This window comes from Odontomachus brunneus, unplaced genomic scaffold (assembly GCF_010583005.1).
Source record: "Odontomachus brunneus isolate Ranch 3 - 2012 unplaced genomic scaffold, Obru_v1 Obru_scaffold_009, whole genome shotgun sequence".
Classification (NCBI taxonomy): Eukaryota; Metazoa; Arthropoda; class Insecta; order Hymenoptera; family Formicidae; genus Odontomachus; species Odontomachus brunneus.
Window position 1 is genome coordinate 446,756 of NW_022639459.1, and position 9,651 is coordinate 456,406.

The 9,651-nt window shown below is 32.7% G+C and overlaps 2 protein-coding genes and 1 long non-coding RNA gene across 6 annotated transcripts in view; 1 reads left to right on the forward strand and 2 right to left on the reverse strand.

Annotated features, from left to right (window-relative positions):
* The window catches only part of LOC116840293 (probable cytochrome P450 6a14), a 9,368-nt gene extending 4,829 nt beyond the window's left edge, over positions 1-4,539 (reverse strand). The window contains exons 1-3 of one of the 2 annotated variants that reach the window (XM_032806838.1): positions 4,373-4,539; positions 2,471-2,658; positions 1,797-2,166 (exon numbers count right to left, since the gene is read on the reverse strand). In XM_032806838.1, coding sequence (XP_032662729.1) covers positions 1,797-2,166; positions 2,471-2,639 — 539 coding nt within the window. In that variant the 5' untranslated portion in view covers positions 2,640-2,658; positions 4,373-4,539. Of the gene's footprint in view, positions 1-1,796; positions 2,167-2,470; positions 2,659-4,372 lie in introns of those variants that run through there. The other variant, XM_032806839.1, reaches the window with a different exon arrangement.
* Positions 4,540-7,263: 2,724 nt separating this feature from the next.
* The window catches only part of LOC116840385 (EH domain-binding protein 1), an 11,588-nt gene continuing 9,200 nt past the window's right edge, over positions 7,264-9,651 (forward strand). For all 3 annotated transcript variants that reach the window (XM_032807010.1, XM_032807012.1, XM_032807011.1), the window contains exons 1-4: positions 7,264-7,853; positions 8,415-8,622; positions 8,706-8,887; positions 9,372-9,583. In XM_032807010.1, coding sequence (XP_032662901.1) covers positions 7,750-7,853; positions 8,415-8,622; positions 8,706-8,887; positions 9,372-9,583 — 706 coding nt within the window. In that variant the 5' untranslated portion in view covers positions 7,264-7,749. The remainder of the gene's footprint in view (positions 7,854-8,414; positions 8,623-8,705; positions 8,888-9,371; positions 9,584-9,651) is intronic.
* Positions 7,959-9,651, reverse strand: part of LOC116840394 — a 16,225-nt gene continuing 14,532 nt past the window's right edge. The window contains exons 2-3 of the long non-coding RNA XR_004377340.1: positions 8,666-8,742; positions 7,959-8,533 (exon numbers count right to left, since the gene is read on the reverse strand). This is a non-coding gene — a long non-coding RNA (uncharacterized LOC116840394). The remainder of the gene's footprint in view (positions 8,534-8,665; positions 8,743-9,651) is intronic.

Below are 9,651 nucleotides of genomic sequence, written 5' to 3' on the forward strand. Positions count from 1 at the left end.
AAATATATCGGCAATAGCTCCCAATTTTTATAATTTGCTAAAATTCTTAATTCTACATTCTACAATATGTCTATACCGTTTGCAACTCACTATATATAACTATTGCAACTCAGTTGTGTTCCATATACAGAGTGTCCGGTAACTGATCGAGCAACCGCCGTGTACGAGTAGAACAGGTCAAAATAATCATAAAAATTATATACCATTTTGAAATTTTCTCGATATTTATTCCGTAATTAATTAAAATGTATAAACGAATAAGCGTACGAGAAGCGGTAGAACAGGCTCTGTGTGTAAAAGAAATGGCTTACCTCTTAGCAACGATGAGTAAACAGCTGATTTCAAGGCGGAGTAACAAGCGACACGTGTACGTTACTCCTTGAAATCAGCTGTTTACTCATCGTTGCTAAGAGGTAAGCCATTTCTTTTACACACAGAGCCTGTTCTACCGCTTCTCGTACGCTTATTCGTTTATACATTTTAATTAATTACGGAATAAATATCGAGAAAATTTCAAAATGGTATATAATTTTTATGATTATTTTGACCTGTTCTACTCGTACACGGCGGTTGCTCGATCAGTTACCGGACACTCTGTATATGGAACACAACTGAGTTGCAATAGTTATATATAGTGAGTTGCAAACGGTATAGACATATTGTAGAATGTAGAATTAAGAATTTTAGCAAATTATAAAAATTGGGAGCTATTGCCGATATATTTGCGCATTAATAATACAATTAATAATACAACTGAGAAAACTTAATAATAATAAACAATAATAATACTAATAATTAATAAATTACATATTTATAGAGCAAAAAATCCAATCAGTAATGACTCCTTAACTTGAGAGTTTATGAACTACCAACTTCATTGTGACCAAATCGTAAGTTATGATTTTGTGTAATTTACTGTACATATAATACTTTCAAATATATTAACACATTACACATTATTTTGATCAGATTATTTGCCGTATATATCGTATTATCTCAGCTATTGTCACAATCATGCAAGTCCTTGTGCAATGATTCGTATGTCGTGATCACTTGAATTGAAGAGCCTCTCGAATTTCATAAAAAAAAGAAATATTTGTATAGTTTAAAACTTTATTTTATATAATTGTCCTATGCAAAATTTCTTGAAGAATGCGTTATATAACAAAACAATTCTTAAAATCCTATAAATTTTTTTTAAACGTTGTTATGTAATCAGTCGTTGTTCATTGCATGCAATTAAATTCGCTTATAATGCAAGTCTGCAACACGTGTCATATGTTAATGCTATGTAATGCTATGATTACATTAATTATAAAATAATTACTATAATTCAGAGTACATAGTTGTCCTATGATGTAATTTTGCGTATCTAATTATTCCCAATGTCATTCAAGTCGTCCAAGTCAAACAGGAGTTGAATAAAGTAGGCACTAATATTTGATGATATTGCAGATTTAAGAATAATGTTTCCGTGGAAAACAATTGCGTCATGAATCTACATATTCATGCCAAGAGAAAAACAAACTTAATGCAAAAGCAAAAGAAAAACAAAATGAGTTAGAAGAAAAATGAAGAAAATTTTTTTGCACAACGAATTCCCGTGCTTGGCTTTTATAGGTTCATTTTTTGTTTTTTGATTTTAACTCTCAGAGCTTTTTATATCATTTTTTTAATAAAATGAATCAGAAATACGCGTATTATTCTTTAAACTATATCCTTTAAATCATAGCGCATGTTTTGTTGATTTAGAGATGATTTCTTCGTCGAAAAAAGGTCTTTTAACAGAAACTCACCGCGCAAATATATCTTTGATTTCGATAGAGTCCCCCGTACAAGCTATACTCTCCAAACTTTTCGTGAACTCTTCGCCACACTCTTTCAGGACCAGGAACATTTGCTTTATCTTTCCCGAAGTGAAAGTCGGCGTTAATTTAACACGTAGATTTCGCCACTTTTTCCCGGGCAACAGAAATAAATGGCCGGACAATGGATCGGTTTTCTCGTTGCAGAACATTCCACGATCGTGGAAACTCCCAAATTCCTTCGTCAGCACCGTTCGAATGAGATTTAAATCGGCGATCACCAGGTTTGGCTTGAAAAATGTGTACATTCCGAAGACACGATGTTCCTTATATTTCATATAGGCATTTTGAAAGAGTTCACCTGTTTACAAAATTTTTCTTCAATTTTAACAGAAGAATATTGTATAGATTGTATATGATTTGTATAGAATTGTTTAACAGATAGAATACATTTAAGGAAAAGAAGTAAATTATAATTGTGTCAAATATCAAAGAAAGAGGATGATTTCGATTGACGATTTTGATGCTGTATTTTCAGTCCAACATGATTAATATAATTCTAAAATTTGTATATATTTTTAATACAATAATAGAGTTTCATCAAAATTTCATATGTAGTTTAGAAAATATTATATTATTAATATTATACTTATTATAATACTTACCTATTGTCATTTTTCCAATTACAAAATCAGTCACATTGCCGGTTGGTACAACAGGCTCGATATAAAATACACCCTTTTTGCGCCAGAAATTGAACACCACATATTTGTAATAAATATACGCTAAAGTGAGAGTAACGATAAAAATTCCGATTGTTACCCCGATTAACATCGCGAATCAATATTTTCGTCTGTAATGTAACGATACACAATTATTTCATGAAATTCTACCCTCTAGCGTGCAAAGTGTTAAATTTTCGTTATTTCTAACATTCTTATCGTCAATAAATGAGCCGTTTAATTTGAAAGTGAATCTAAGTTCAATTTTGAAATTGATAATTTAGTTCTTACAAATCAATACAAATTTCTTTAAACAAACCGACAATCGATTAAAAAAAAATATCTCTGTTATTGACAAGAAAGGGTTGTAAGAGTTGTCTTGAAATACGTTATGTTTCATTTGAACCTTGGAAGTTAATTTAATATTTGTGATCACGATTTAATGGAAGGATGAAGTCTAACTTGAAATATACTTTGAAATAAAACCTGCGCTCTTCTGTCGCGTAATGCAATAATCATTTTGCGACTTTAACGTTTATATAACAATAACAAGGGACACTATCTAAATGTGACACGTCATTTTTCTTAAAACTCAGCACGCACGTAGCATATGCCATGAATTTCACATTATGTGATATTTTATATCGGTCCGTTTTTTAACTTGCACAATTATTTAGACGATTGTTTATGGGTTTTGAACTGATGGATTTCAGGTTTACGGGTTTATGGATTTTCGAGTTATGGGCTTTGAGTGCATGAGTTTATGTGCTTATAGTGTTTATATGTTTTAGGTTCACATGTTATGCTTATAGATATCAGTTTTTACGTACATCACCACTTCGAATTTAGTTTAAACAATCATCTAAATAATTGTGCAAATTAAAAACAGGATGATATAAAATATCACATATGAAATATCATACCATATGCTATGTATGTGTTAAATTTAAAAAAAATGACGTGTCACATTTGGATAGTGTGAAAAATTGTAATTTTGTATATGTAACTTGTAAGAATTTATAATTTTGTATATGAACACATGACCGAAAAGAGATAATCGTTATTAAAACTCTGTATACAAAAACCAGTATAATGATCTTAATATTCTTACTATTACGATTTATTTATTATGACTATCTATATTTTCTCTCTCTTTCTCTATATATATTAACATATTCGCGACCGCTAACTTAATTTATGATTCGTGATATTAGCGGTGTATTAATAATCCTTAAATCTCATATCAGATTCTATTTAGACTAAGGAAATTTGCTCAAATATAGTTTAGAAGACTTGGAAAGATATTTCATTTAAATAATATTTAAATCGCAATTTATTACAAAAATACATAATAATAAAAGACTCGATCATAAAGTTAATTAATAATATTTGTAGCATTTAGCTTATTTTATGAAATATTCAGAGCAAACTTTGTTATGTAACTTTGTGCGATATATACTAATTAAAGATGGAAAATTATGATTTCCAGATGCTATGAATAAGGAATATATTTGAGAGAAAAAATAGCGTATAACTAATTTTTTTTAATATAACTGTAAGTCTCACATGAATAACCCACTTCATTTTTAACAATTTGATAATTTATAGTCAATAATAATAATAATTTAAATATTCTGTGATCAATATTAGAACAGGATAAATTTACATGAAAAGTATAAAAATCCCTATTTAAAGGCATGGTCAGTTAAAATTTTGATATTTGAACTATTTTCGTTATGATCGATTTGTTTTAATATCTTGAAGAGAAAAGAAAATAACCGGTTTTATATTACTTTCACAATTAATATTTAAGAAGCAAACTGTTCATTATACTCCCGTTGTCACCTTTATTATAGAAGAAAAGTTCTTTATACGTCGTTAAGTGCAGAGCTAATTGTATATCTCACAATCAGAATACTGTATCAAATCACTGTTCATCACACATTGGATGTGCATATGTGCAATTGTCTTTCAGTACTGTGAAACGTTTCGATGATGAACAGTAGGTTTATATATCGATCCCAGCACACGCAATGACTTAAACATCTTGCGAAATATACTAAGTTCCTTAGCTACCATTCGTCATATACGAGAGAAGTAACTCCATGATCTTACGTAACGTAATAACGTAATGTTCATAGTGACTGGTTGTTTTTGTTCTCGTTATTGCTAATCTTCATTGGAAATTGTAGTAGAAGGAACAAACGGGATGAAAAAACGGATAGCAACATGTAATTATATGCACGTTATCTAATTATATTTTGTTACATAATTATGCACACGCTATTTTGTCGTTAATATATATGTATATATATATGTATAATTTATGGCTGCTGTTGCAAAAACTGCCTTATTTACCGATTTATCTCAAATTTTTTAAGTAGGTTCTTTGTAAATAAAAAATAAATATTTTTATTTTTATATATTTTATTTTACAAAATTTTTAGAATGACACAAAAACTAAGTAACTTTCTTAACATTCTTGTATTTTTATGTTTTTTTTTATATGTATTAATGTACTCCCTTGCGATGAACTTACTTATCCAACACGCGTGTATAAAAGACATCTTAAAGACGTCTTATGTAAAGATTATATAATAACCCACTTTTAGAGTTGTTATTTAGTGTTTACATCTCTTGTTAGATGCTTTGATTAATTAATGTTAGTTGGTTGCTGGCGTGTATTACGTAAGAACGTATTTCTTAATTATCCAACATATTAGACTGTATCCAGCAAACATTCAGGTAACTATTAGATGACAACCAGGTTACATAATTTAATTATAATACTCCACTCAACAATATAACGTGCGTTAAGAATTACGTTGAGTAGGAAATTATAACTAACAGTTATCCTAGACAGCACAAATGTCAAAACCGAGTCATTAGGAGGTCTTTAAGATACCTTTAAGACAATACCTTATAAACTTGTCTTAAAGATGTCTTAAAGATGTCTTAAAGATGTCTTATAACCCGATTTTGGACATTGTGCTGTCTGAAATGTTACTGTAATTTTGAACTTGCCGGGTATAAATTTATCTTCTCTCTATAAAATTGAAATAATCGTCAAACAGCAATTAATTGGGAATTGCAATTAATTTAGAGAATTGCGTTTCTCTCTCTCTCTCTTTAAAAATAGAGTTGAGATGAAAGCTAAATAATTTATTTGAATGAACATCACATGGAAAATACAGGTTGTGTTCCGACATTCCTTGCCGGTACTGAAAATCTGTAGTTGATGCCCTTATAGAAATATCATACTAAGAATCATTGATAATTACTTATTTTCAGTATTAAAAATACTGGATAATGCAATGGCAAATGTTTTTTTTTTTTAATTCACTCTTGGATAATTATAAAGGAACATGTGTGTATATATATATATATTCATATATAATTTTACATAATTACGCATAAATTTATATGTAATTATACATATTGTTATACATAATTGTGTATAATTATATATAATGTTATATGATTCCCTTATAGAAATATCATACTAAGAATTATTGATAATTACTTATTTTCAGTATTAAAAATACTGGATAATAAGTAATTATCAATGATTCTTAGTATGATATTTCTATAAGGGTTCTATAATTATACATAATTATGTATGGACAAATTTTATACAAAATTTTGCATGAAAAATTTTTCATCGGGTCGTTTAGTGACTCTCGATTTAGGGAATGTCTGGGTGCGTCTGGGGTACGTTCAGTTTCCCTACCTAGGCCTTTATTCTTGAAATAGTTGCGTATATGTAAGTTTTACTGAGCAGATTTAATCATACCATAAAATAACTGCGCAATGAAAATTATGTATACGCAAAAATTTCAAGAATAGGGGCCCTGGATGCACTCTAATATTAGAAGTGCTATGAATTAAGGCTTAGTTCCCTTATAGAAATATCATACTAAGAATCATTGATAATTACTTATTATCCAGTATTTTTAATACTGAAAATAAGTAATTATCAATGATTCTTAGTATGATATTTCTATAAGGGTTGCACAAACGTTATTTTGGTTTTAAGTGATACTTAAATATATGTCTATCTTTATTTATATAAAAAGAAAGATAAAGATAAATATATGTTTAAGTTTCGCTTAAAGCCAAAATAATGTTGGTGCAACCAGGCCTAAGTGCTATGAATTAAGTGAAGTGCTCTAATACTGGAAGTGTATATGTAATATATACTATAGTGTTTCTATAAAGGTCGTTCTACATTAGTTGCAAGTCGATTGCAACTCTTGTTGCAAAGCCATTCAGAAGCGTCAATAGCACCATTGATACTTCTGATTGGCTGTCGCAATAAGAATTGCGTCTGCTTGCGATCGAGTTGCAACTAATCCCTACGTTCAGCAGAGAAAGCTACTGTTGTAAAATTCATGAATCTAATTGGAGCATGCTCTTAATTTTGGTTGAATCCAAGAGCACGTACCAATCAGATTCACGAATTTTACAACAGTTGCAAAGCAGCTTTCTCTGCTGAACGCAGCCAATGTAGAACGATCTTTACATAAACTCAAATGAGGAATCTGAACGCAGCCTGATATAAGCATAAACAATCCGATATCTAATAGGTGAGTTTGTTTTCTAGGGATAGAACGTTGTCAGCTAGGAACTTTAGAAAGTGACTTCTAAATGCATTGTGAATCCAGCATAAGCATCTAACTATACTCTACTACGGGCCACATGACGCTTCCGCCAATGTGCGCGCGCGCAAGAAATCTCACGGTGTGACATCATTGCTTGGTCTCGGATGAAGAACGATTTCGTCTGGTTTCGTCACGAGAGTACGGTATCATTCGGCGGGAGCGACCTGAGGCAGGGTAGTGCAGCGTGACGTTGTGTGAGTGCGTGAGAGTGTACGCGTGTTGCACTCGGGCATTGTGCGGGACAGGCCGCGAGAATGACAGTCCGCTCGCTCGGGGAGGAACGGGTCGCGTGAAGGAGGAATCGCCGACTTCGGAACCGTCATCCATAGAACATATGATCGCGCTTGGGGCTGCGGGAGCGTGCCAAGGCTCAAACGTCAAACGCCGCGGATTGCGTTTCCACTCGTGTCGACCTGACGTATCCCAGCAGTATCACGCGTCCTCACTCGGAGATGAAGCGCAGCGTCGTCTCGCTCACGTGTCTGTAGTGGGATTTCTTCGCGAGTAGTGTGCGATCCGCGAGCGAAGGCAGTCCGGAGAACGAAGCGCAAGCGAATAAACATGAGTTCCGTCTGGAAACGCCTGCAGCGGGTGAACAAGCGTGCCGCGAAGTTCCAGTTCACCGTGTCCTATCATGAGGTCACGCTCGAGACGACGACGAAATGGTGAGTGACGCGTGCGTTTCTGACGTCTCATTGTTGAGTAAATCGCAATGGTTCAAAGATCACGTTAGTTCACGACACAACAATACAATTTAAATAAGATTCCGATTTATTTATGATACTGCACTTTTAACAGATGATAATAACTTTGTTCTTCTTAACTGAACTAGTGTCACAATACTTGGAACATTGCTTTCAACTTTTTCTTTCAACACTTGATTATATACTCATTATATACTCATTTTATTCTAAAGGCATAAAAAGTTCAGTCTAGTTGAGCTAGGAAAAACAGATCTAATAGCTCTGCATGTTTGCTTTTAGTTAAAGTAATGATGCATTGGAACTTTGTTCCTTTTTCCCTCAATATTTTGTAATATACTTGCTTTATTTTAAAGAAAGTGCTATCTAGTTCATTTAGAAAAGAACAGACTTGATATATATTGAATAATTGAGATAATTGTTTAGTTTTAAGGCTAAATACTTTGTGTGATATTCTGTTGAAAAATATTGAAGCAACAATGCTCCTCATTAGCTACAGAAACTTTAGAAATACTAACACTGCAGGAAACCGAACAAGCTGAGCGTTGTCTGGACCAGACGCAGCAGAAGAGTCAATTCAGAACCTTTAGACTGGGAGCCAAGTCTGAGCGATCCACTGAAGGGTGTCATCAGTTGGGCAGTTCCTGATAATCATACAGTTTCCGTGACATTATTTAAGGATCCAAGAACGCACGAATTAGAAGACAAAGACTGGACATTTGTCATCGAAGATGTAAGAAATAACAGTGATTAATGACTATGCTTAGAGAACAAACCTGTGACAGTAAATATACATTGTTCCATCATTGAGAGCAGGTGTCGTCAACAGGGAAGAGGCGCCATGTCGCTGCCACTAATATAAACATGAAGAAATACGCCACTTTGGAATCTAGTCAGCAACAGCTCAAATTAGACTTGAAACCTACTTCTAAAAAGATAGTTAGTGCTACACTGGAATGTACTTTGTCATGTGTATTTCTGCGAGAGGGAAAGGCGACGTAAGTGTACAATTTAGTATTGTCAACATATTTCACAATTAACTCCTCGCAAGTTTGGAGTTTTCCAAAATTTTTACTACTTATGAGCCACAATGAGCACATCTTAGGCATATAGAGTAAACTTTCAGTAGCCATCACTTGGTCTGTTTTAGGTACTGTAGCACGAATTTTATCAAATCTTAAAAAGTGTATAGGAAATTTACAACAATAAATAATAAATTCCCATACAACTTAATATGTTTTTGAAAAAAATCAACGCGAGAATGTTGAAAATAGACCGACTACTGAGAAGGTTGTTAGATGTTGTACTCTGCTTTTGTTTTTCTTGTTTTTTATTCGAGAACCGACTTAAATTGACGTGTATGTTCCGCGCGAGCGTCAATTAAGTGCCAACGCGAGGAGTTAAATTGTAGAAATCTTTGAGAAATTACATGTCGTTTATGCGGCTTAGTCGACAAAATTGTAACTATTTTTTACTTGCCAGGGATGAGGACATGCAGAGTATGGCGAGTTTAATGTCGGTTAATAATAACAGCGATATTGCGCCATTAGACGATTTCGATAATGAGGATATACCCGAGGATGTTGAGGAGGTATCTGTGAAGAATCTGGATGAGATTTTAGACATTTCTGCACAGCTCGATTTAATGACAAGCAGCCTCACTGAGAGTGAATTACCCAGCACTCCTATAAGTGGTAATTGCTAATCTTTGCATATTATTTAGTATTATTGATATTAAGTTATATTCATGAATATTCTAAAA